This window comes from Herpailurus yagouaroundi, unplaced genomic scaffold (genome assembly GCF_014898765.1).
Source record: "Herpailurus yagouaroundi ecotype Mexico unplaced genomic scaffold, PumYag 67120, whole genome shotgun sequence".
In the NCBI taxonomy this organism is placed as follows: domain Eukaryota; kingdom Metazoa; phylum Chordata; class Mammalia; order Carnivora; family Felidae; genus Herpailurus; species Herpailurus yagouaroundi.
Window position 1 is genome coordinate 364,352 of NW_024419969.1, and position 25,447 is coordinate 389,798.

Here is a 25,447-nt window from a genome sequence, read left to right on the forward strand (position 1 = left end):
GTATGTATGTATGTATGTATGTATGTATGTATGTATGTATGTATTTATTTATTTATTTACAACAGAGAGGTCAGAATAAGAAAGTGGTTATCTTTTATTTTCTAAGGTTATTGTATTGTCCAAACTGTGATGCTTTTTAAAAATTTTTTTTCTTTTATTTATTTTTTTATTTTTTTTTCCAACGTTTATTTATTTTGGGGACAGAGAGAAACAGAGCATGAACGGGGGAGGGGCAGAGAGAGAGGGAGACACAGAATCGGAAACAGGCTCCAGGCTCTGAGCCATCAGCCCAGAGCCCGACGCGGGGCTCGAACTCACGGACCGCGAGATCGTGACCTGGCTGAAGTCGGACGCCTAACCGACTGCGCCACCCAGGCGCCCCTAAAAAATTTCTTCTTAATGTTTATTTATTTCCGAGACAGAGAGAGACAGAACATGAGTGGGGGAGGGGCAGAGAGAGAGGGAGACTCAGAATCTGAAGCAGGCTTCAGTATTTGAGCTGTCAGCACAGAGCCTGAGGTGGGGCTTGAACTCACAAACCGTGAGATCATGACCAGAGATGAAGTCGGTGGCTCAACTGACTGAGCCACCCAGGCACCCAAACTGTGATGCTCTTAACTATTCTTTCATTTAGGCTTCTTTATAAGTAGGTCCCATTAATATCCCTTGTGAGATGAGGGTAGCAGACAAAAGAAAACCTAACTAATACAGTGTTGGGATTAAAAGGAAGAGCCTTACCACCCAACTCAATTAGAGGCGTAATTGTTAATTCCAGACTCCAAAAGAATTATAATAAGAGACAAATTATCAATCGTAGGCCCAAACAGGAAATATATATACATATATTATATCTTCTAGGAGAAACTGACAATCCCTACAATGAAAACCTGTCATCACCCTGAAGTCTGCATTTAAGACAACCATTCCTGGCACCTATTTTCTGCCCACAGGTCCTGTCCCAGAGCTTTATTAAAATCACCTTTTTGCACACTCAGCCAAAAATAAATAAAAAATTAATAAAATGAAAATAAAATAAAACAACCCTTCCCAATTTGTTCCTTTTTTGTAAAATAATGTTCTTTGTTGGATTTGGCTAAGGTATTGTCATAAGTTACATGTCCTGGATTGCAATGATCTCCTACTGACTTTCATTTTTACGATTAACATTACCGACACCTTGCATTTTAGCTAAACAGTTTGACGTCTTCCTTAGACACTAAGTTAAATGATAAACACACGATGTACAAAATTGTGATCAAAACAACATCGGAGTTAGCTGTATTCAGGAAAGGACACTCTAGAAACGACTCTCCATTCACTCCAAGCCGGTATGTGCTGAGGCTTTAGCAAACTTTACCTCTTCTCTTAACGGGTGGTTGACAGAAAAAGAGGAAGAGCGCACAGGCAGTATCCGTCCGTACGCTATTATTTCCAGAAGTGCCAAAAGTGTCTCCTCTGACGGAAGAAGCCATGCGTTACTTAGGAATACCGCGTCCCTTCCCAGATCCTTGAAGAGTCCACATCCACATAGATCCTGAGTTGCAGAGCAGATAGAGGCGGTCCATCCATCTTCCAGCAAACTTCGCACCTACCAGCGGACCTGCGTGATTTCAACCTATGCTCCCTACATTGGCCATCTTTACTCCAGACTGGCAGGATACAGGCCCTCCCCTACCCTACTAGAGTTCACTCAACTAGTACTGAAGAGTTCTCTTCGTCTAGTGAATACGGTTTCTCCGACAGACGTGACCATCAACCAATAACCTGTTGGAAATGACGCTCCTCCCAACGCCTGGTCAGGGACCGCCTTGTGGGCGGAGCTCAGGCAGGTAGCAAGTTCAGTGGAGCCACAACTGACGTGCGACAACAAAGGTCATGTGATACCAATGGGTCACATCAATTGGCTGCGCCCGGCTCGGGGCGGGGGGGGGAGGAGGGCGTCACGGACACTTGGGGTTCGCCCTGTGACACAATTACAACAACTTTGTGTTGGTGCTGGCGAAGTTTGTGATTCTAGGAAATCCTCCTAGTGCTGCGAGCTTCCGCCTCTTCTGCTGTCCCCGCCTACTCCGCGATGTGATCCACTAGCCGAGCCTCGCAGCCCGTGCTGTTTCTGCCACCACCTTGGGACTTTTTCATTGCCGTCATCCGAGGTAGGGGAGGCAACGGCGATAAAGTGCTATTTTCACGCGGCACATCTTTTCGAGCTCTGGACTAGAGGTTGGTGGACTTGTGGGTTTCGGCGTTGGACTTTAAATTTGTTGTGTTCTAATGAAATCCTGCGGAGTATCGCTCGCTACCGCCGCCACTGCTTTCGGTGATGAGGAAAAGAAAATGGCGGCGGGAAAAGAGAGCGGCGAGAGCAAGGAGGGGTCCTGTAGCTTGACAGCCGAAGAGAGGGAGGCACTCGGCGGATTGGACAGGTACGACGGCCGTCATTCTCCCAGCTGGTTCCGGGACTGCTGGCGTCGCTCTCCTGGGGAGGTCCGAATAGAGCTTGCCTCCAATGTCGGCGGGGTGGTTATCTAGGTGTTCTGCAGGCTGCCTTGGGCTGGGGAAGGGACAGGGTAGTGGCTTTCCCGCATCGTTAACGAGCTGCGTATATCTCTTCCTGCAGCCGTCTCTTTGGGTTCGTGAGGCTCCACGAAAATGGCGCCAGGACTAGGACCCTCTTGGGCAAGGTAGGTGACCGCGGCGGTGTCCAAACCTTGCTTGCTTCTTCTCCCGCGGCCTTCCAAGACCAGTCAGCACCCACTGTGACCGCGAAGCAAAAACAGTTTTTTGCACTTTCCTCATTTGGGAGACCTTACTTGCACCCTTACGAAATGTTATTTTGTAGCTTGAGGAGCCGAGACAGCGGCGCTTTGGGGACAGGCTCGACGTTTATTTCCGGGTGTTTGGTTAGGACGTTTCTGAATTTTAGCATCATTAAGATCATCGTTGTATGCAGTTCTAAACGTTTCAGACTTACATATTCTTTCTCTTGGTTGCATTGTGATGTCTGATTTTTACTACACACTTTAGGTAGGCTTTCTTATATATCGGGTCTCTTAAAGGGGTATTTTGAAGGTACTTTACAGCAGTGAAGAGTTTGCTTTGGGGATTATTTGAATCCATAAATATCGATTGTGTTTGACCTGAAGTTATTTGCTTGTTTGGATGTAAGTGCTACAGAAATATCCAACTGTGAATGTGATTTTATAATTCTGGAATTTTTCTGGAATCTTGGTTCCTATATGTGATAGGAACCAGATAGGATTCCCTCTTTATTTGTGAGAAAAGTTGTTGGCTTTTAGTTAATGGCTGCTCGGCTCGGCCAAGATGGCGGGAAATAGTGGGAGGAGAAATACTGGGGAGAGCTTTCAGAAAGGGAAGACATAAAGAGAAATTAAAGCGACTCGTAGTTATAGCTGTCGACGTGTAGTTTGACGGAGCTTTGTTAAGAGTTCTTATTACTTAAAAGTAGGATTCTTGTATCGTTTTCAGATTTCACATTGCTTTCATAAGCTTCTAGTGTGCTTATCCACCTGTAGCACGTGTAGTAACTGTCATTTAAATTTGCACAAAGGCCACAGAGTCTCCGTCTCTGTCATTTTCCATCTCCTGAGCAAAATCTGGTGAAAATGTTTGGTGCCAGGTGTCACCATGAAAGTTGGTATGTGTGCAACAAATAGCTTCCGTTAGAGATGTTATTTTCTGCCTGTAGTTAGTAGCTATGAATTTGACTTAGTTTATGCTGCAGTTGAGAAGAAAGTATTAAATACATTTTATTTAAAAATTTTTTTGCCATGTTTTTATTTCTACTTTTAATTAGCATAAACAAGGTTTGTAACTCCTAATCTCACTTTTATGTTTGTTTTGATGACAACTAATAACCAGGAGCTGAAATGTAATAATTTTTTTTCAGTTAAGTGCAGTCCATTCATCGTGTGTGTAGTAATTGGCTTCATTAAAAATATCAGTCATGGGGCGCCTGGGTGGCGCAGTCGGTTAAGCGTCCGACTTCAGCCAGGTCACGATCTCGCGGTCCGGGAGTTCGAGCCCCGCGTCGGGCTCTGGGCTGATGGCTCAGAGCCTGGAGCCTGTTTCCGATTCTGTGTCTCCCTCTCTCTCTGCCCCTCCCCCGTTCATGCTCTGTCTCTCTCTGTCCCAAAAGTAAATAAATGTTGAAAAAAAAAAAAATCAGTCATGATATCAGTATGATAGAATGTAATCAGTGATGACTGTTACTAACTTAATCTTTTAAAAATTTCAGTCGTTTATTGTACAAAGTATTTCCAACAGGTTAAAAGTTTTTTTAATTTTAAGGGAGATAGTATATTAAAAAAAATTTTTTTTAATGTTTATTTTTGAGAGAGAGACCCACAGAGTGTGAATAGAGGAGGGGTAGAGAGAGAGAGAGGGAGACACAGAATTGGAAGCAGGCTCCAGGCTCTGAGCTGTCAGCACAGAGCCTGATGCGGAGCTTGAGCCCACGAACCACGAGATCATGACCTGAGGTGTAGTTGGGTGCTCAACCAACTGAGCCACCCAGGTGCCCCAGGAAGGTAATATATTTTAAATGTTTGTTTATTTTTGAGAGAGAACGTGTGTGCGCGTGCGTGCGTGCGTGCGTGCGTGTGTGTGTGTGTGTGTGTGTGTGTGTGTGTGTAAGCGGGGAAGGGGCACAGAGAGAGGACGACAGAGTATCCTAAGTGGGCTCTGTGCTTTGAGCCAGGCTGGAACTCATGAACGTTGAGATCCTGACCTGCGCTGAAGTCAGAGGTTTAGCAGACTGTGCCTCTCAGGCACTCCAGGGAAGGTAATATTTTATATTGTAGTGACAGACATTTAACTTGGGGTTGATGCAGTTATCTTTCCTTATAATAATTTTAAAAAGGAGGGGTAAACCTATTACCTTGGTTATAATGAAGAAGTAAAACCTAAGTAATATGAGTAATTCTGTGTGCATGTCTGAAAATACTTGAGAACTTTATCTAATTCCACAGCCAGATAAATACTCATTTTAGACTCAACTCTTCAGACACTGGAGTTAAATTTTAAAGAATTGACATTTTGGGGCATCTGAGTGACTCAGTTTGTTAAATGCCTGCCTTCAGCTCAGGTCACGATCTTACAGCTTGTGAGTTTGAGCCCTACAACTGTCAGCCATGCTGAAGATTCAGAGGCTGGAGCCTGCTTTGGATTTTGACTCCCTTTCTCTCTCTGTCTGTCCCTCCCCCACTCACGCTCTGCCTCTGTCTCTCAAAAAATAATTAAAAGTTAAAAAAAAATTATTTTATTTTATTTATTTATTTTTTAAACATTTTTTAAATGTTTATTCATTTTTGAGAGAGCATGAGCAGGGGAGGAGCAGAGAGAGAGGGAGACACAGAATAATCCGAAGCAGGCTCCAGGCTCTCAGAGCCAAATGCGGGGCTTGAACCCACGAACCGCAAGATCATGACCTGAGCTAAAGTCGGGTGCTTAACTGACTGAGCCACCCAGGCGCCCCTAAAAAAAAGTTTAAAGGATTTACTTAATTTTTGTGCAAGTGTGTCTTTCTCAACTTTAATTACATCACATTTTACTTCTCTCTCTCAAAGTAAATACACTTAAAAAAGAAATTTGTTCCGTTTAAATACTGAGTAGTATGGTTTTTTTGTTTAGTTTTTTAAAAAAATTTTCTTTAAGATTTTAAGTAATCTCTATAGCCAGTATGGGGCTTGAACTCATAACACAGAGATCAAAAGGCACCTGTTCCAGGGCGCCTGGGTGGCTCAGTGCGTTAAGTAAGTGTCTGACTTCGACTCAGGTCATGATCTTGTGGTTCACAAGTTCAAGCCCTGCTGACAGCCCAGAACCTGGAGCCTGCTTCAGATTCATTCATTCTCTCTCTCTCTCTCTCTCTCCCCCCCCCCCCCCTTGTCTGCTTGTGCACTTGTGCTCTCTCTCTCAAAAAATAAACATTAAAACATTAAAAAAAAATTTTTTTTTCAACATTTATTTATTTTTTTTGGGACAGAGAGAGACAGAGCATGAACGGGGGAGGGGCAGAGAGAGAGGGAGACACAGAATCGGAAACAGGCTCCAGGCTCTGAGCCATCAGGCCAGAGCCCGACGCGGGGCTCGAACTCACGGGCCGTGGGGCTCGAACTCACGGACTGTGAGATCGTGACCTGGCTGAAGTCGGATGCTTAACCGACTGCGCCACCCAGGCGCCCCTAAAATTGAAGTTTTTAAATCTCTTTTGGCTTAAAAAAAAATTTTTTTTTTAATAGTTGTATAGTTTTGAGAGAGACCAAGTGTGGGTGGGAGAGGGGCAGAGAGAGAGACACAGAATCTGAAGCAGGCTCCAGGCTTCCAGCTGTCAGCACAGAGCTAGACGTGGGGCTCAAACCCACGAACTGCAAGATCATGACCTGAACCAACTGAGCCACCCAGGCGCCCCTCTTTTGGCTTTTATATAAGTCTGTGTTGTGTATCTTCTTTACATGTGTGATTTATTAATCATCTGGGTTAGTGTGGAGAACTTATTTTGACTGTTGGTTTTTTTTCCAGATTTTCAGGATCTCTCTTTAAATTTCTAGGCCCCAGCACAAACTGGGGCTGTAAACTCAGGCTAGCAAAGCTATGAATTTCCCCCATTTATTGTCAGCGCATTTGGCACCTCTGTCTTACACAATCCAGGCTTTGCACTACCCTCCTGAAATCACCCTTTTTTGTAGTTGAGTTACCTGGTAAGTTGGCTTTCTACTGTTGGAGATTTAGCAGCTTTTCTAGTTCATTTCATTTTTTTACTCTTCCCCTTGACCTCCTCCTTCTCCTCTTTTCTTTCTCTTTCAGCGTTTTCTCCTCTTCCATTTATTTAATATAAAGGGTGTTCATTATCCTCTTAAATATTATCCTAAATTAAAGTCCTTTTTCAGCACATTGCATTTGTGATAGGGAAGAATATATATATTTTTAAATGTGTACTTATTTTGGGAAGAGAGTGGAGGAGAGGGGGAGAAGGAGGGGGATAGACAATCTGAAGTGGGGTCTGCACTGACAGGCTGACAGCCTGATGTGGAGCTTGAACTCAGCAACTGCGGGAACATGACCTGACCTGAAGTCAGAGGCTCAACCGATTGAGCCATCTAAGGGCCTCTGGAAGAATATTTATGTAAGGTACTTAGCATTGGGCATGGTACAGTGGAGGCTTATTACAAGTTAATTGTCATATTGGAAAAGACATTTTGGTTTGAATTCACACAGTGGTTTAGAAATGGAGAAGGAGGAGGAGGCGGTCAAAGTCTCTTTTTAAAGATTTTTTAAAGAAATACCCTAAATTTTTTTTTTTTAAGTTGGCTTATTTTGAGAAATAGAGACAGTACAAACTTGGGGAAGGAGCAGAGAGGAGAGCCAGAATCCCAAGCAGGTTCCCTGCTGGCAGTGAAGGGCCTGATGCAGGGTTTGGAACCCACAGACTGAGATCATGATCTGAGTGGAGATCAAGACTGTGTGCTTAACCTACTGCACCACCAGTGTGCCCCTTAAAGAGATCTCTTGGGCATTCCTGGGTGGCTCTGTCGGTTAAGTGTCAGATTCTTGGTTTCAGTTCAGGTCACGATCTCAGTTGTGAGACTAAGCCCCACATAGGGCACTGACAGTGAGGAGACTGCTTGGGACACTCTCCCTCCTCCGCCTCCAAATAAATAAATAAACTTTGACTTTTTTTGTGGGGGGGAAGGGGCAGAGCTTTGTGCTTTCTAGTTGGGGGAGAGGGACAGCAGGAGAGAGAGACAATCTCAAGCAGTCTCCACATTTAGCTTGGAGCCTGATGGGCTCCTGTGACCCTGAGATCATGACCTGAGGTGAAATCAAGAGTCATATGTTCTGCTGAATGGACCACCCTGGCCCCCACTTTTTAAAGAGTTTTTTGACTTTTTAATAGTACTTCAGCTTCATTTATGATTATGATATGATTTATAATTATACTTGATTGTCTTTTGCACATTTATTTGCTATCCCCCCAACAGATTATGTACAGTTAATATATAAAAAATGATAGCTGTTTGAAATAATGCAGTTTAATATGTATATATTTGTGAAACTACATTCAAAAGCAACACACTGGATATAGCCATCAGCTTCTTGCGCCATTTTGAATCTGTTATTTTTACCTCTGCTACAGCCCTACCTCCCCCATCTTTATGCCACCACTGATTATGTCTCTGAAGTTTATTTTGCATTTCTAGAAACTTATATAAAGGAAATTAAACAAGATACACTGCTTCATTTTCTTTTCTCTCCTGCCACTTATTTTAAGATTTATCCTTTTTGTTCTTGTTTTCAGGTTTAACTTTTTTGCCTCTGTTAATCAGTAGTTAATGTTTGAAAAAAAATGTAAACGTCTTTGCATGTGCTTTTGTGCTTTTTTGCTTTTCTACATATGTTCTTTGACGTACCTGTTCTAGTCTTTTCCTGTTTAAAAATTTATTTTTCTCAGGGGCACCTGGGTGGCTCAGTTGGGTCATGATCTCATGGTCTCTTGATTCGAGCCCGAATTGGGCTCTGCTGACAGCTTGGATCCTGGAGCCTTTGGATTCTGTGTCTGTCTGTCTGTCTCCCTGCCCCTCCCCCGCTCTTGCTCTGTCTCTCTCTTGCTCTCTCAAAAATAAAAACATTAAAAATAAAAAAAATCATTTCTGAGTTTTGAGTTCTTTTTAAAAATTTTTGTAATGTTTATTTATTTTTGAGAGAGAGTGAGCGAGGGAGGGACAGAGAGAAGGGGAGACACAGAATCTGAAGCAGGCTCCAGGCTCTGAGCTGTTAGCAGAGTCCTACCTATTGCTTGAACTCACCATCCATGAGATCATGACCTGAGCCGAAGTCAGATGCTCAACTGACTGAGCCACTCGGGCGCCCCTGAATTTTGAGTTTTAAAACAAAAAATACATATTCTAATACGAATTTTTAATCTAACAAATAACTTATAAAACATCTTTCTAGTTTATGTCTTCATTCTCCTCAATAGTGTGTTTTGAAGAGCAGAAATTTTGTTTTCAGGAAATTCACCTTAATCTTTTTTCTTAAGTGGATTTTGCCTTTCTTGGTTTATTAGGGAGGCTTTATCGAAATAAAGGTAAAAGACATCGTCTCCTGTGTTTTCTTACAAATGTCTTATTTTATATATATCACATGGTATGTGATGTATTTTTTTGATTTTTGCGTATAGTTAAGTGGATGTGAAATTTCTTCTTTTTGATGTGGATCTTCAGTTCCAGAACCATTTATTAAAAGAGACTAGACTTTTTCTAATAATTTGTTTGAACTCATTTCCTCATTCCTCATTGTGCTGCGGTTTCATTTTTGCTTGATTCAAAATACTGGCCTTTTGATTTCCTTTTTGATCCAGGGTTATCTATAAATGTGTCATTTAAAACTAGCATTATTTGAGGGTTTCCAGATACTTTAGTATTACTAGTTTTAATTTAACTTTATTTTTAAAAATTATTTTTGAGAGAGAAAGACAGAGTGTGAGTGGGGGAGGGGCAGGGGGGTATTGAGACACAGAATCTGATGCAGGATCCAGGCTCTGAGCTGTTAGCACAGAGCCCAACACAGGGCTTGAACTCATGAACTGTGAGATCATGACCTGAGCTGAAGTCAGAGGCTTAACTGACTGGGCCACCCAGGTGCTCAATGATACTTTATAACAAAACAGTTTAATTTGGGAACACTAGATAAGTATAGAAAAACAAAGTAAGTATAGAAATCCTAGAAACTTTTAAACATTTCTTTTATGTCATTTTAGTATTTTTTCTTTGAAATGTCTGTAAAGCCATGCCTTTGAAACAGATTTTCTTACTTTTTTTTCTTTAAAAAAATTTTTTTTAACATTTTTATTTATTTTTGAGACAGAGACAGAGCATGAACGGGGGAGGGGCAGAGAGAGAGGGAGACACAGAATAGGAAGCAGGCTCCAGGCTCTGAGCCATCAGCCCAGAGCCCGAAGCGGGGCTTGAACTCACGGACCGCGAGATCATGACCCAAGCCGAAGTCGGACGCTTAACCGACTGAGCCACCCAGGCGCCCCTCTTTTTTTAGATTTAAAAAGTATGTATTTATTTTTGAGAGACAGAGAGAGAATCTTAAGCAGGCTCCACACTGCCAATGCAGAGCCTGTTGTGCGGCTTGATCTCACGTGAGATCAAGACCTGAGCCAAAATCAAGAGTTATAGGCCTAACCTGACTGAACCATTCTGGTGCCATCTAGGGCAAACTTTCTAAGCCTTGGCATCAGTGACCTTTTTTTTTTTTTTTTTTTTTTAAGTTTTACTTATTTTTTTATTTTATTTTTATTTAAAAAAAAATTTTTTTTTCAAACGTTTATTTATTTTTGGGACAGAGACAGAGCATGAACGGGGGAGGGGCAGAGAGAGAGGGAGACACAGAATTGGAAACAGGCTCCAGGCTCTGAGCCATCAGCCCAGAGCCTGACGCGGGGCTCGAACTCACGGACCGCGAGATCGTGACCTGGCTGAAGTCGGACGCTTAACCGACTGCGCCACCCAGGCGCCCCAAGTTTTACTTATTTTGAGATAGAGGGATAGAGACACAATCTGAAGTGGGCTCCACGGTGATGTGGGGCTCTAGCTCTCATGAACCTTGAGATCATGACCTGAGCGGAAATGGGATACTTAAAACTGACTAAGCCACCCAGGTGCCCAGCTAATGGTAGTTATGATGGGATGGATAGATCTGTTGTAGGGAGCCGACCTTTCTATACCTTGTCAGATGGTTGTCAGATTATCTCTGTGTTTTGACAGTTGCTCCTGGAAGAGGAACAGAACCCTCTACTCCACTCCACTCTCTTTTCCTTTGGTAACCACTGCTATAAAGTGCATACTTAAGGCCAAACAAAAACATGGAATGTAAAAGTAATCCACTTCACCCAAGCCTTTTTTTTTTTCTTTATAGAAATTTGGTTAAATTTGTTTTGTATACATTTTGTCAATTTGTATTTTTCATTAGCCTTTTGATTCTACGTAATATTCTTAAAAAATAAAATGTTCTTTTTCCCTTACTGTGTTATGTGCAGCAGGATGTATTCCCAGTTACTTACATTGCTTTAAATGAAGTTCAGTTATCTAATATCAAAGATACAATGGTTTAAACAATTTGGAGTTTCATTTGCAATGTTGACATGTAGTGTACCTGGAAACTGTCTTCTTTCTACCTTCTTTGTTTACTTTTATCTTATTTGACATTTGATTTTGCAACATCATTTTTGATCACCAGTACATTTTTAGTGGGCTTAATGAAGAGATTTAAGAATTTGGTACTTAAGCCTGCGTGAACTGGCAGATGTATTTAAAATTCTAGATCTTACTTAATATCTCTTCTGAGAGAATCAGTGATACTGTTAATTTTAGATATCAACAATTTCCCATAATAAAGATTTGCTCTAATGGACTTGGCAGTGTATGAAACTATACTGACAGGAAGATGTATCTGGTATGTTACCATCTCCTTGTTTAAGTCATAAAAAACATTTTGAATCTTACTTGACTCTTGACCCCAGTTGTCCAGAACTTCAATATCTAAGTAAGATACAAAAGGTTAGGGGCGCCTGGGTGGCGCAGTCGGTTAAGCGTCCGACTTCAGCCAGGTCACGATCTCGCGGTCCGTGAGTTCGAGCCACGCGTCGGGCTCTGGGCTGATGGCTCGGAGCCTGGAGCCTGTTTCCGATTCTGTATCTCCCTCTCTCTCTGCCCCTCCCCCATTCATGCTCTGTCTCTCTCTGTCCCAAAAATAAATAAAAAACGTTGAAAAAAAAATTAAAAAAAAAAGATACAAAAGGTTAAAGAAAATTAAGGATGAGAAATTTCTGAATATTATATAAGTTATAAAAATAAGTAATGAATTTGGGATTTAAAAGCCTGTTATCTTTAAAATGCCAAATTGTTTTATTAACGTGAAGACCAAAATTATTGTACTGTAGCCTAATAGGTTTTTATTCAGCCATGACTTTTACTAGTTCTCATACTTCTTTCTCTCTGTCTTCTGTTCCAGCACAAAAAGACAGTCTTCTTGACCAAAATTTGAGTCATTCAGTATTGTCAGATTGTATATTTCACCCACTTTGTTTATATTTTATTTTGTTTTATGGTAGTATCACTTCATTCAAGGGAGATCCATTCCAAGATTCCCATTGGAAGCCTGAAACTGTGCATAGTACCAGATCCTATATATTGCCATATTTTTTCCTATACATACACACCTAAGATAAAGTTTAATACATAAGTCAGACCTGGTAAGAGATTAATAACAATAACAATAAACTAAAACATCTGTAATGATGTACTGAAATAAAAGTTACGTGAATTTGTTCTCAAAATATGTTGTATGTACTCACTATTGTGATGATAGGAGATGATAATTAAATGAGATGAAGTAAGGTGAATGATGTACATATTGTGACATTAGACTACTCTTGACCTTTTAATTGGGGTCATCTACTTGCAGAGTGCAGTTGACCACAGGTAGCGGAAACTACGGACAGTGAATAGCTGATTGTAGTGTAATTTCAGACATGTAGAAAACCTGTAAGACTAGTAAAGGAATCACCACCATAGAGCCTTAACTCTGGACCTGCTTTTTTTTTTTTTTTTTTTTTTTTTTTTTTATGTTTTATTTATTTTGGGGAGAGACAGAATGTGAGTGGGGGAGAAGAGAAAGTGAGAGACACGGAATCCGAAGCAGGCTCCAGATTCTGAAATGTCAGCACAGCAGATGGGATGTCCGACATGGGACTTGAACCTGCGAACTGTGAGATCATAACCTGAGCTGAAGTCAGAGGCTTAACCGACTGAGCTACCCAGGCACCCCGAACCCTGGATCTGCTTTAAAAAAAATACATTAGGGGTGTTTTTGATGATACTGAGAGATTACTCTGTTTTGTTTTGTGGGAATATTTGACCTTAGGTACTTTTCAGAGGCACCATACCCAGGATTATTCCTGGAAATGTACCGAGTATACACCAATTATATGTATTTCTTTCTTATGGTTACTCTAAATGCACCATGTATTATGAGGGACTTAATTTGGAATTTTATTGGGAAGATTGAAAAATTTTGAAGGAGAGATTCCTTTTTTCCTGAGGGCAAAGTAAAGAAACCGTTAAGTTCTTGTGTGCTAAACAGTACAAGAGTTATTTTCAAATTAAAATTAATGTTTTTATTTATTTGAGAGAGAGTGAGAGAGCAAGTGGGGGATGTATAGAGAGAGAGGGAGACATAGACTATGAAACAGGTTCCAGGCTCTGAACTATCATCAGTGCAGAGCCCGATGCTGGACTTGAACTGAAACTGCGAGATCATGACCTGAGCCAAAGTTGGATGCTTAACTGTCCGAGCCACCCAGGCACCCCCAAATTAAAATTTTTATATCCGGTTTTCAGTTGTTGATAAGACTTAAGACAGGAAGAAGTTCAGGTTCTGTGGTTTCTTGTGGTTACTGATAATTGTGGAGGAAATCAATAATACTGTTCTTTCATATGTTTTAGTACAAAAATCTTCCTAATTTCTTCTGTAAACCTGTAAAGTTCAGAAAGATTTGATTTTTTTCCTCTAAAAAGTTTCTAAAAAATTTCTCTAAAAAAGTTCAGAAAGATTTGATTTTTTTTTCTAAAAATAGTACAAGAGGAGTGTATCTGTGTGTATTGAGTTAAGGTTAGGATTAGTATGTTTGAAATATATCAGGGTTAGGAGAAAACAATCGAAATATAGTGTATGGTAGTCTCAGTGCTATCCTAAGTTTCTTTGCAAAAACAATGGTTGATTAATTCAGATGGTAGCTACTGTTGAACAATTCTGCCCAGCAGAAATCTGTAGTGATGCCTGAATTTTTCATGTCATGTGTAAGTTTAAATTTATAGTAATTGAAACTAGTGAAACAGTTAAAATAAAAACAGTGAAAAGAAATCAATTAAAGTAATGTTAATAATACATTTATTTCATCAAATATATCCAAAATTTTATTTTAATGGTTAACATATTAGCAAATATTTCAGTTTTCATTCAGTTTAGTTAATTAAAAAAATTTTTTTTTCTTTTTGAGAGAGAGAGCGCGAACATGCACATGCAGGGGTGGGGCAGCAGAAGAGGGAGAGAGAGAATCCCAAGCAGGTTCCACACCCAGTGCAGGCTGCCTTGGGGGCTTGATCTCATAAATTGTGAGATATGACCTGAGACAAAATAAGAGTCATATATTTAATTGACTGAGCCACTCAGACTCCCCTGTTAGTAAATATTTTGTACTTTTTTTTGTATGCATAGGCTTGTGAAATGTGTTATGTGATTTATAATTATAGTACATCTCAATTTGGACTTGCTACTATTCAGATATTAAAAAATCTGATTACTGGGTACTGAAAAAGTCAATAGTCCTTTTTGCCTGTGCCTGTTTGACAGTAGTAGTTTTGTGTTACTAAAGACCAAAATAAATTACTTAGATTTGCAGGTCATATAAAGTCATTAAGGAACTTCTGTTATCTAATTTGGCAAGTCTTATTCTCCCTTTAAAAAAAAATTTTTTTTTAATGTTTGTTTATTTTTGATAGAATGTGAGTGGGTTCGGGGCAGAGAGAGAGGGAGACACAGAATCTGAAGCAGGCTCCAGCCTCCGAACTGTCAGCAGAGCCCGAGCTGTCAGCAGAGAGCGCGATGCGCTCAAGCTGTGAGATCATGACCTGAGTCGAGGTCGGATCCTCAACCAACTGAACCACCCAGGCGCCCCTTATTCTCCCTTATTTATAAGGAAAAAAAGATCATAAGTGATGGCTCCATTAATAAATATTTAAAAAGCTATTTCTTCTCAGGAATTGAATCATAAGTCTGTGGTAAAAATGACATTGATTATTGCTTTGATTTTTTGAGTAAATTTGTAATACATATGCATTGTCTCAGGTTGCAGTTAGGAATTTGTCCTTCTCTTAATACTTATATTTTTCCTTTGTAGGCTGTTCGCTGCTACGAATCTTTAATCTTAAAAGCTGAAGGAAAAGTGGAGTCTGATTTCTTTTGTCAATTAGGTCACTTCAATCTCTTATTGGAAGATTATCCAAAAGGTAATGTTTTTGTCTATTTATTAAAAATTCTCCTTGATATACGTATGCATCACATACAAATTGTTTTTACTTTTTGTTATGGGCACTTACTACTGTTTTTTAATTTCTTCTAGACACATTAAGCAATGAAAAAGAAGGTAGAGTAAATGAAAATGTGAACTTCTAATGTAATTTCATGTAAATATTTAATAAGTTTGATCATCCCATGAAACTCAATAACAGTTTACAATGTATATGGTTATTTTGTTTGTTCTTGTGAAAATCTATGTTCTTTAAAATTTTACCAGTAGACAGGTAATATCTAGTATGGTATCTTTGTCTATAAGTACAAATGTGGACATTTTGGAAAGAATAAGTCTGGAGAGTTTTCCATCACCACCAAAGCAATTCTCCAATTTTCGGAAGTGTCTTACAAGTTTAACTCCATTTTGATACTATATACCTGGAGAGAGTGTCGATCCCACAGGTAAAAGGTTTGGTCCCACATGACAGCCTTTGTGAGAATCCAGTTGCAAGTCATAATTGTTACTGCACTACTGATCAGCCAGATCGTTTGATAATTTTGTAGAGTGGTTCACAAAGCTCAGGGGAACATTTGTTAGTTTATTATAAAGGATATGATAAAGGGTACAGGTGAACAGCTAAACAAAGAGGAATATTACAGAGCAAGGTATGTAAGTGTCCTGTGCTCAGGAGCTTCTTTCCCTGACGAATGGGGGTATATTTACCAAATCAGAGTCTTATAAACTCCTCCAATCTCAGTGCTCAGTAGTTAATTATAGAACTAAATTTGCCTCCTTTTCCCTACCATTGCAGCTTTATTTTGAGACTTCGCATAACTCATCTCTTTAGCATAAATTCTGGTGAACTCAAAACAAATTTTCCCCCCTGCAAAGACAGGTAAACACTATCTTTATTTAATTTATTAAAAAAATGTTTTTTATTTTTTATCTTATTTTATTTTTTTACGTTTATTTAGTTTTGAGAAACAGAGTGAAACTAAGCGTGAGCAGGGGAGGGGCAGAGAGAGAAGGAGACACAGAATCTGAAGCAGGCTCCAGGCTGTGAACTGTCAGCACAGAGCCTGATGGAGGGCTCAAACTCATGAACCGTGAGATCATGACCTGAACTGAAGTCAGACGTTCAACCGACTGAGCCACCCAGGCGCCCCATTTAATTTATTTTTTAAATTTACATCCAAATTAGTTAGCATATAGTATAACAGTGGTATCTGGAGTAGATTCCTTAACATCCCTCACCTGTTCAGCCCATCCCCCATCCCACAACTCCTCCAGTAACACTCTATTTGTTCTCCATATTTAAGAGTCTTTATCAAAACAGGCTCTTACAAATCACAAAAGCTCCTCCTACTTAGACTCAGGAAACTCAAGAGTGTTTAGGAGCTCTGGGGAACAGGGCAGGAAAAAACAGATTTTATTATTCTGCAAATACAAATACTATTTTTCCTTTTTGTTCTTGATATTCTTTAAAACTTTACATTTTAGCTTGAATATACTTAAATCCAATCTTTGTCATGTTGTAATATAATACAGATAATAAAGTGTAAGTTCGAGTCTTGAAGAACATTATTCATAAAAACAAAATTATTTTTTTCTCATGCATAAGTGGAGATATGTAACTTGAGGTAGTCTTTTAAGGTTTATGTTTTTCCTAGATCTGCAAATGCATTTAGTAGGTTAAAATCACTCAAAAAATGATTTTCCTCTCTAGCAGACAATCTCCACATCAAAGAAAATTCATCCTATAAACAAGAATATATTAAACTTTTGATAGTAAATATCTTGGTTGAGTTGGGTGGGTATGTTAAGATTTTCAGCAAATGTGTTTAGTAGAAACATAACACATTGTTTTAGGACTAGAGTTTTGGTGTTTTGGCAGCAGTCTATTGTGTACCACATTTTTTGTTTTTGTTTTGTGTCACAAATCCTTCCTTTTTCTTCTTCTTCTTTTTTTTTTTTTTTTTGTGTGTTATTTTAGTTTATTTATTTTTGAGAGAGTGCAAGTGGAGGGGGAGGGCAGAGGGAGGAGGACTGTGTACTCTGTGCTCACAGCAGCAAGCCCACTGCAGGGTTTGAACTCAGGAAAGTGAGATCATGATGTGAGCCTATGGTGTTGTTCAACTGACTGAGACATCCACATTTTTTTTAAGTATAGGGAAAGAAAAATAGTTTTCCTTCTATCCTGAGTTCTTGACTGAGGTGGCACCCTTCCCTTCCCATAATGAAAGATTAATAAGAGAAAGACAAACAAGTTTATTGATCTGTATGTTTTACATATACATGCAGGAGATACCGAGTAAAAGTGAGTTACTGTTTGATATGCCCTAAGCCACCAATTTAAGCACAACAAAAGACAAAATTAAAATACTGGGTGGGGAGGAGGCTGTTTAGAGAAATTGACCAGGAAAAGCCCTTTAAATAAGAAAAAATTTTCATATGCATATATATTTAGTGCCTTTTTGAAAATGCCTTCAGGAAAATTTCTTGTGATTTAAATTATTCTCTTCCTAGTACTGATCAGTTGACATTTACAAATAGGGATTCCTTTATAAATGTAAATTTTCCTTATAAAAGAGTAATAATAACTTCCAGTATGCTTTTGAAGCTTTTTTGTATTTCCTGTTTGTACATATCATCAGTGAACAGAATCATTATGCCCAAGAGTCATATTTTAAGGTGGCATATTCTGCTCTCAGATATAATAAAGCCAGTGTTTTTACCAATGAAATGCTTTTTTGGTATGAGACAGTATAATGTACTATATGAGACACATAGCATTTATAATCTCAGTGGAACTTTGTTATTTAGAAATGCTTTTTTCTTTTTTTAAATGTTTTTATTTATTCATTATTTTTCTTTTAATTTTTTAAAAAGTTTATTTATTTTTAGAGTGACAGAGACAGAGCATGGGCAGGGTAGGGATACAGAGAGAGAGGGATAGAATCTGAAGTGGAGCTCAAATCCACAAACTGCAAGATCATGATCTGAGTAGAAGTCAGACGCTTAACTGACTGAGCCACTAAGACACTCCATGTTTTTATTTGTGTCTTAAAATAGACACAAATGTGACAGAGAGGGAGAGAGAGGAGAGAGAGAGAGAGAGAGGGCAGGGGAGGGGCAGAGTGAGGCAGAATCCAAAGCACGCTTCAGGCTCCTGAGCTGTCACTACAGAACCTGACATGGTAAGCACCCTGAAATGTTTTAAATTAATAGATTCATGTGCTTCCCTGGACTTTTTACTACTGTGTAGTATAGGAGCTTTATGAATGCTACACAAAAATTTTGCTATTGGAAATGAATTTCACTCCAGTAAGTAATTCTTACCTACACTTAAAATAGACTTAAGAGAGCACTGGGTGTTGTATGGAAACCAATTTGACAATAAATTTCATATATAAAAAAAAAAAAAAAAAAAAAATAGACTTAAGTTTTTTCTCCATAATCTTAATTTCTTAAATCTTAATTTTCTCCATAATCTTAATTTCTTCAATATTCTATACAGTAGATTTCTTGTTTTTTTGTTTTTTTTTATGATAGTTGTAAATAACAGGAAACGGTGACTTAGGCAGTACCGAGCCTTTGCTATTCAGTGGGAAATACAGATTAAGTTTGTTTTTTTTTTTTCTTTTTTCTTTTTTTAGGATTAAGGTTTTAAAAAAACAATTCAGCAGAGTGAATTTGAAGATCTAATTGGCTTTATTAAATAGTAAATGATTCATTAATTGGGCAGCATGCCATCTTGCAAGTAAAGGGAAATTCCAAAGGCCTACAGAAAGGGAAAGGCAAGACAAGGAAGTCATAAACAAAAAAGGATATTTTAGGCAAGATCTTTTTCTCTTAGGGGGAAGGGAACTGTGTCTCATTAGATGTGAGGGATCCCATGTGAGGGATTACTTAATACAGGTGCTGACCACAATATGCCTAATGTGTTAAGACTGCATTTCCGTTGGGGTGGGTTTGGGGTGGGGTGGATTGAAACTGCAGTTAGATTAGGTACTAAGTTTTGGTTTACTTTCTTGGGGCCTTAACCTAAGTGATGCCATTTTGGGCCTGTGCTTTTTCTTTTAGTGTGCTGCCCCCTGTTAAAAAAAATTTTTTTTTTAATATTTATTTATTTTTGAGAGAGAGTGAGAGCCAGGGAGGGGCAGAGAGAGTGGGAGACAAGAATCTGAAGCAGGCTGCAGGCTCTGAGCTGTCCATACAGAGCCCGATGTGGAGCTCCAACTCATGAACCGTGAGATCATGACCTGAGCCCAAGTCACTTGCTTAATTGACTAAGCTACCCAGGCGTCCCTCAGTAGGTCCTTTTTTAACTCGATGGAAATTCAGAGGAGTTGAATAATGAGAGGTCTTACTTTGCTTGTGAGAAGTTGGGACACAGATTTTCTCCTTGCCTGAAATAAAAGGTTGTTCTAAGTTCTAGAGGTTAACTCCCTTAGCAGTGGCCTGGGAGATGCAAAGGAGAGTCTTGTCTTTTCAGGACAGTGTCAGATTTAAAAAGGAAAAAAAAAGGGGGGGGGGAAGGGTTTCATGTTAGTTAAAGTGTGATCTTGGACAGAATTCTACCTTGATGCCTGTTCTGTTTTTCTTCCTTGTTGATTTGAAGATTGTTTCTATACAGGACCAGGTATCAGGTAGAGCTTTCTTTATGTGTGAGATGGCTTAGTACCTTTTAATTTTGTAGCAGTTTCTGTCAGTTGTCAAGAATACTTTATGTGGTCCCCTTTATTATGGGGCTCAAAATATCTAATCACGAGACTCTAAACTGTGACAAGTCGGATCCTTTGAACTGGGATCCAGGAAGGCTTTCATTTGAGGTTCAGACATCAGACACTTAAAGTAGCTACTCATACTAGCATGACCAAAGGGTCACCAGAAGGTTGCGTACCGTAAAATTCCAAGAAGTTTGCAAGGTTTTCTATTTCTTTGGAATAGTCTGTACAATGAGGTGGATGCTTTGATTAGGTGTGCCCCAAGTGAAAAACAGTTTTGCACAGTTTGTCACAGTTTCTTTGTCACTGTTGGGAACAACAGCCTTGCAGCAGGGGAAAGCTTCATCTCATCTGGAAAACACATATAACCTAACAATAATAAACTGATAATCCATACTAAGTGGAAGTTGAAAGAAGTTCCAGCTGCAGGTGTTCCAAGGGTCTCACCAGTATGTATTGATAATTTGAATTCTCATTAAATGCACACAGAGCCCGATGTGGGACTCAGACTCATGTATCATGAGATCATGACATGAGCCAAAGTTAGATGCTTAACTGACTGTGCCACTCAGGGGTCCCTAAACTATCTTTTATATAGAGTATATCTAAATTGTGTGAACTTGAAAAACATCTTGGTTAGTTTCTATCTTTCGAGAGTGTTATAATGACCAATCCTTACAGGGGGCTGTCTTCAAACCACCTAAATAGAGGTCTTTTATAAATCAAATTAAGCTATACCATCTGGAGATAGAAACATATCTCATGGGGCGCCTGGGTGGTGCAGTTGGTTAAGCGTCCGACTTCAGCCAGGTCACGATCTCGCGGTCCGTGAGTTTGAGCCCCGCGTCAGGCTCTGGGCTGATGGCTCGGAGGCTGGAGCCTGTTTCCGATTCTGTGTCTCCCTCTCTCTCTGACCCTCCCCCATTCATGCTCTGTCTCTCTCTGTCCCAAAAATAAAAAATAAAAAACATTGAAAAAAAAATTAAAAAAAAAAAAAAGAAACATCTCACATTTACAACATACATGTTTTTACATATGGACACACAAATAGACGCAAGGATCTTACAGGTAGTACTTGTGGAGAAGATTTTTTAAGATTTGTTTTTGTCCCTGGAATTAATCCTCTGGAGGCTCTGCTGACGTTTGGGTACTAGAGTCCTTTTAGCAGTGTTTATTTTAAAAAGGTCTCTTTCTTGGGGTGTTTGGGTGACTTGGTTGAGCGGCCAACACTTGATTTCAGATCATGCCTCATCATGATCCTATGTTGGGCTCTGTGCTCACAGTGCTGAGCCTGCTTCGGATCCTCTGCCTCTTTCTGCGTCTTTCTAAAAATAAGTAAATGTTAGGATGCCTGGGTGGCTCAGTCACTTAAGCGGCCGATTTCAGCTCAGGTCATGATCTCACAGTTTGTCAGTTCAAGCCCCGCCTCGGGCTCTGTGCTGACAGCTCAGAGCCTGAAGCCTGCTTTGGATTCTGTGTCTCCCCGCTCTCTCTGCCTCTCCCCTGCTCATGCTGTCTCTGTCTCTCTCAAAAATAAATAAACATAAAAAAAATTAAAAATAAAAATAGTATTAAAAATGTTTTTTAAAAAAGATCTCTTTTTCTCCCCCATTTTTAATCTTAAGTGATTGTTGGCTGTTTTTACATTTCAGAGAAATGGTGAGATAAATAACTTCAAGGAAAAAAGAATATAAGTTCTTTGAAGTAGAACTTTGGTTTCTTTTTTAAGTTTGTTTATTTTGAGAGAGCGTGAGTGCAAGTTGCTGGGGCGGAGAGATGAAGAGAGAGAATCCCAAGTAGCCTCTGCACTGTCAGCAGTGTGGAGCCTGAGATAGGGCTTGAACTCGTGAACTGTGAGATAGTGACCTGAGCTGAAAGCAAGAGTCAACTCCTTAACTGAATGAGCCACCCAGGTGCCCCTAGAACTTTGTTTTCTTAAGATCAGTAGTTTACAAGTCTTTTGAGCTAAACAGGGGCAATTTAGGAATTGGCAAAAGGAGTATTACATTGTGAATTGTCTCTAGAGCTGACTTTTGTTTTATAAAAGAATTGTAAAATAAGGACAGTTGCTTTTGATTCTTCAGAGTATAACTTACATTCTTCAGAGTATATACAGAGTATAACCTATAACTTCAGAGTGTAACTTCAGTTTGTAACTTAAATGACATCATTAGTTGTCCATATTTTTCTAAATTTTATAATTTTTCTAAATTATTCAAAATAATCCATATTTTTCTAAAGTTTTTTCTTTCCTTCTGGGTACATAGTTCTAACTTGAAATATTTCTGGTAGTACTGAATAACCTCTGTTGGGTCTGTGACAAATTCCTGAAGAGAGTGGATAGGATCCACCTTCCTGAGAGTTTTCTAAAGAGCTGGGGTGGGGGAGGGCAGCAGGATAGAACCAACGGTCTTATGCCAGGTAGGCATAAAGTGAACCCCGGTTACACAAGCAAGAAGTCAGTAGTTATCCTAGGATAGAAAGGATCAATAGCCATTGGGTCAGAATTTGGAAAGGAAGGGACAACATGAAATTATTATTTTCCTCTCTTGACCAGACACTATAGACAGAGATTTGGAAGAGCTGATTCTGGTAAGAATTTTCACCCTTCAGTGGCTGGCTTCTGCCTGTTTCTCCCGGGAGCCCTCTGAATCCTCTGTAGGCTCTAGCACCTACCAGAGTTTCCACGAGGTTGTTTAAGGGGATAAAATAGTTTATTAGAAAATGCTTGGGGCGCCTGGGTGGCGCAGTCGGTTAAGCGTCCGACTTCAGCCAGGTCACGATCTTGCGGTCCGTGAGTTCGAGCCCCGCGTCGGGCTCTGGGCTGATGGCTCAGAGCCTGGAGCCTGTTTCCGATGCTGTGTCTCCCTCTCTCTCTGCCCCTCCCCCATTCATGCTCTGTCTCTCTCTGTCCCAAAAATAAATAAACGTTGAAAAAAAAAATTAAAAAAGAAAATGCTTCAGTTTTGTTAACTTTGAGTTTGGCCATCTAGTTGACATGGTAGTATCTGTAAGGCTAGTAACTTGGTGGATTTTTTTTAATGGTGTGTATGTAGTCTATTCAGAGTGGAAAAGCAGAGCAGATGATTAGTAGAATGAATACATAGAGGAGGAAAGAGGGGACCAGTAGGATTTTACTCAGTTTTACAGTCTTTGGTTTTATATACATCTTATGGTTTTAATTTTTTATTACCCTTTTGCAGTGAATCTTCCAATGAGACTGTCTTGGCATTTTGAAACTTTTTAGAAGCTTCTCTTAGCCAGTTAAAGTAGGTATCCCATTCTGTTTAATTTGGGAACCCGTGGTTTGAAGTGTGCTTTTTTCCCCTTTTATTTATTTATTTATTTTAAGTAGTCTCTATACTCATCGTAGGGCTCAAATTTTATAACCCCAAGATCAAGAGTCACATGGTATACCAGCTGAGCTAGCCAGGTGGCCCACAAGTATACTTTTTAAATTGATCTTATTTCATTGGAATGTTTTCCATAATGACAATGAGTTTCTAGGGTATAATTCTCCTGAGGGCTGGCAGCAGTTTAGTAGGACATAAGCTGCAAATAGAGTTGATACACATTTATGTCTAGCCACTAAAGGAGTGCAGTTCACATCTGTCCAGGCTTCTTTTGGAGTGCCCAAACTGATGGTCACCAAGTCATGTTCATCAGGACGTAAAACAAGTTTGTAGATTTGTAAACCTTCTGGAGTCATAGTTTTTCTTTTATATAATAAGCGATTATGGGGCGTGCCTGGGTGGCTCAGTCTGCTAAGCTTCTGACTTTGACTCAGGTCATGATCTCACCATTCTTGAGTTGGAGGCCCACATCAGGCTCTGTGCTGTCGGATTCTGATTCTGTTCTGCTTCAGATTCTGTGTCTCCTCTTCCCCTCCCTCACTCATGCTCTGTCTGTCTCTCAAAAATACATAAGCGTTAAACCAACAAAAAGCAAGTATGTGGTAAGATGGAATGTTGAACTCTTTGGATTTTAACAGTCCCATTGGATAAGGGTTTATTTACAGAAAACAAGTCAAACAAATGTGCACCTCAACAGTTTGAAGCAGTAACCAAAAAAGGTCACTATAGACTGAGAGGTTTTACATATCACCAGCAATATCCGGTGTGAACTAAACTAGCAGACTTTATTAATGTATACTGTGTACTGGAGCTGGGGAAGGGATTTCAGTTGCTGACTGAACCAAGGACTTAAGGTGTTCTGTTTGAGCCTCCTGTCATCTAGATTGACCTGTTAATGCCAGTTAGATTGGTAGTCCAATTAGATTTGTAGCCCAAATGCAAAAAGAGCAGAATTTAAACTGAGAGGGACTTAACAGTAATCTCTGGAAATGGGGAGAAAGACTGTGAACTCATGTTTGTTTTTCTTCCCACATGTTGTGAGAAGGTTACTTTGGATTCTGACACTACCAGTAAATCTGTTAAAAAACAGAAATGACTCAAGTAAATTTGAAGATGAAGCAAGGAGTCATGAATTGGACAGCATTCAGTTTAGCAAGGTAGCTCCACAGGGAGATAGGAAAAGGTTTTTAAAAGCAGGATATGGAAGTCATAAACAGCAGAAGATTATTTCAGGTGAGGTTACCTTTATTTAGACATGGAAAGGTTTTATGAGGTGGACAGGGCCCATATGAGGATGCTGACCAGAGCATTCCTTACAGTCACTTCTGGGTTGGGTTGGGAGTTGAAACTGCAGTTAGAGTAGGTATTAAGTCTTGGTTTCCTTTCTTGGGGCCTTAAGCTAAGTGATGCCATTTTGGGCTTGTGGTGTTTTTGGTTTTTTTTTTCTTTCTTCCTCCCTTCCTTCCTTTTTTTGGGTGGGTGAATTTGTTTTCTTTTTAACAAGTTCTTGTTAGCCTCTGGCCGCCACATTTTCATTAGCTATGTAATTTTGTTTTACATGCCTCTTTCTTTTTAAAGGCATGTTGTGTTTTTTTAATATATATCCTTTTTGTATGTATATATATGGGTTTATTGACATTGAATTTCTAGTCACCAGGGTAATGAGTAACTTAATCCTTAAATGATGCTTACTAATAAATCTATGTTCTCTAAAAGGCTTATAATAGCCTTCTTGTACTTAGGAGCTCTAGACAGCCCTTATTAATGCTTGAAGGGCATTTGAAACCACACAATCACTAACAAAAAGCACAGAAAGGCAGAAAATGGAAAAACAGGTAATACTAAGTACACTATGAAAAGAGCATTTATAATATGAGAACTAAAGGTAATGTTACATTTTCAGCCCTAGCGGAGAACATGGGTTTCAGGCATTCAGATTTTCCTCATTCTTTACAGGTCTGTGAATGAGTATGATGAAAGTGCCACAGGTATTGTTTATTAGATTACAACTCCATTGTAGTGAATAGGTGAATTTTGTAAAAACAGAATTGGTGAATAATGAGAATTAACTGTATATCTTAAAGTTGGTATATTTTTTATGTCTCCATTTGTTAATCTGTTCCTTAAGGTAGAGATTAATAGGAAATTTATATAGTATATAGATTTTTTTCATTATAATCCTCATTTAGTTTTTTGACCTTAAAAGACAGCAGAATACTGGTAGTAACTTATGAGCATTGGAAAGAATTATGTGTTTCTTGTGTCCA

General features: G+C 39.4%; 1 protein-coding gene across 1 annotated transcript; it reads left to right on the plus strand.

Annotated features, from left to right (window-relative positions):
* Window positions 1-1,949: 1,949 nt before the first annotated feature.
* On the plus strand, window positions 1,950-16,073 carry LOC121024776 (histone demethylase UTY-like). The gene is made up of 3 exons (XM_040467008.1): window positions 1,950-2,423; window positions 2,618-2,681; window positions 14,987-16,073. Exons 1-3 carry the CDS (start codon window positions 2,272-2,274, stop codon window positions 15,206-15,208), a joined length of 438 nt encoding a protein of 145 aa, XP_040322942.1. The 5' UTR covers window positions 1,950-2,271; the 3' UTR covers window positions 15,209-16,073.
* The last annotated feature ends 9,374 nt before the right edge of the window (window positions 16,074-25,447 follow it).

What these genes read in the sequence shown, in the direction of transcription:
- LOC121024776 (XM_040467008.1), top strand. Translation starts at nt 2,272, where the DNA reads ATGAAATCCTGCGGAGTATCGCTCGCTACCGCCGCCACTGCTTTCGGT. An exon ending in GCACTCGGCGGATTGGACAG is followed by an intron (nt 2,424 to 2,617) that starts GTACGACGGCCG and finishes CTCTTCCTGCAG; the next exon opens with CCGTCTCTTTGGGTTCGTGA. An exon ending in CTAGGACCCTCTTGGGCAAG is followed by an intron (nt 2,682 to 14,986) that starts GTAGGTGACCGC and finishes TTTCCTTTGTAG; the next exon opens with GCTGTTCGCTGCTACGAATC.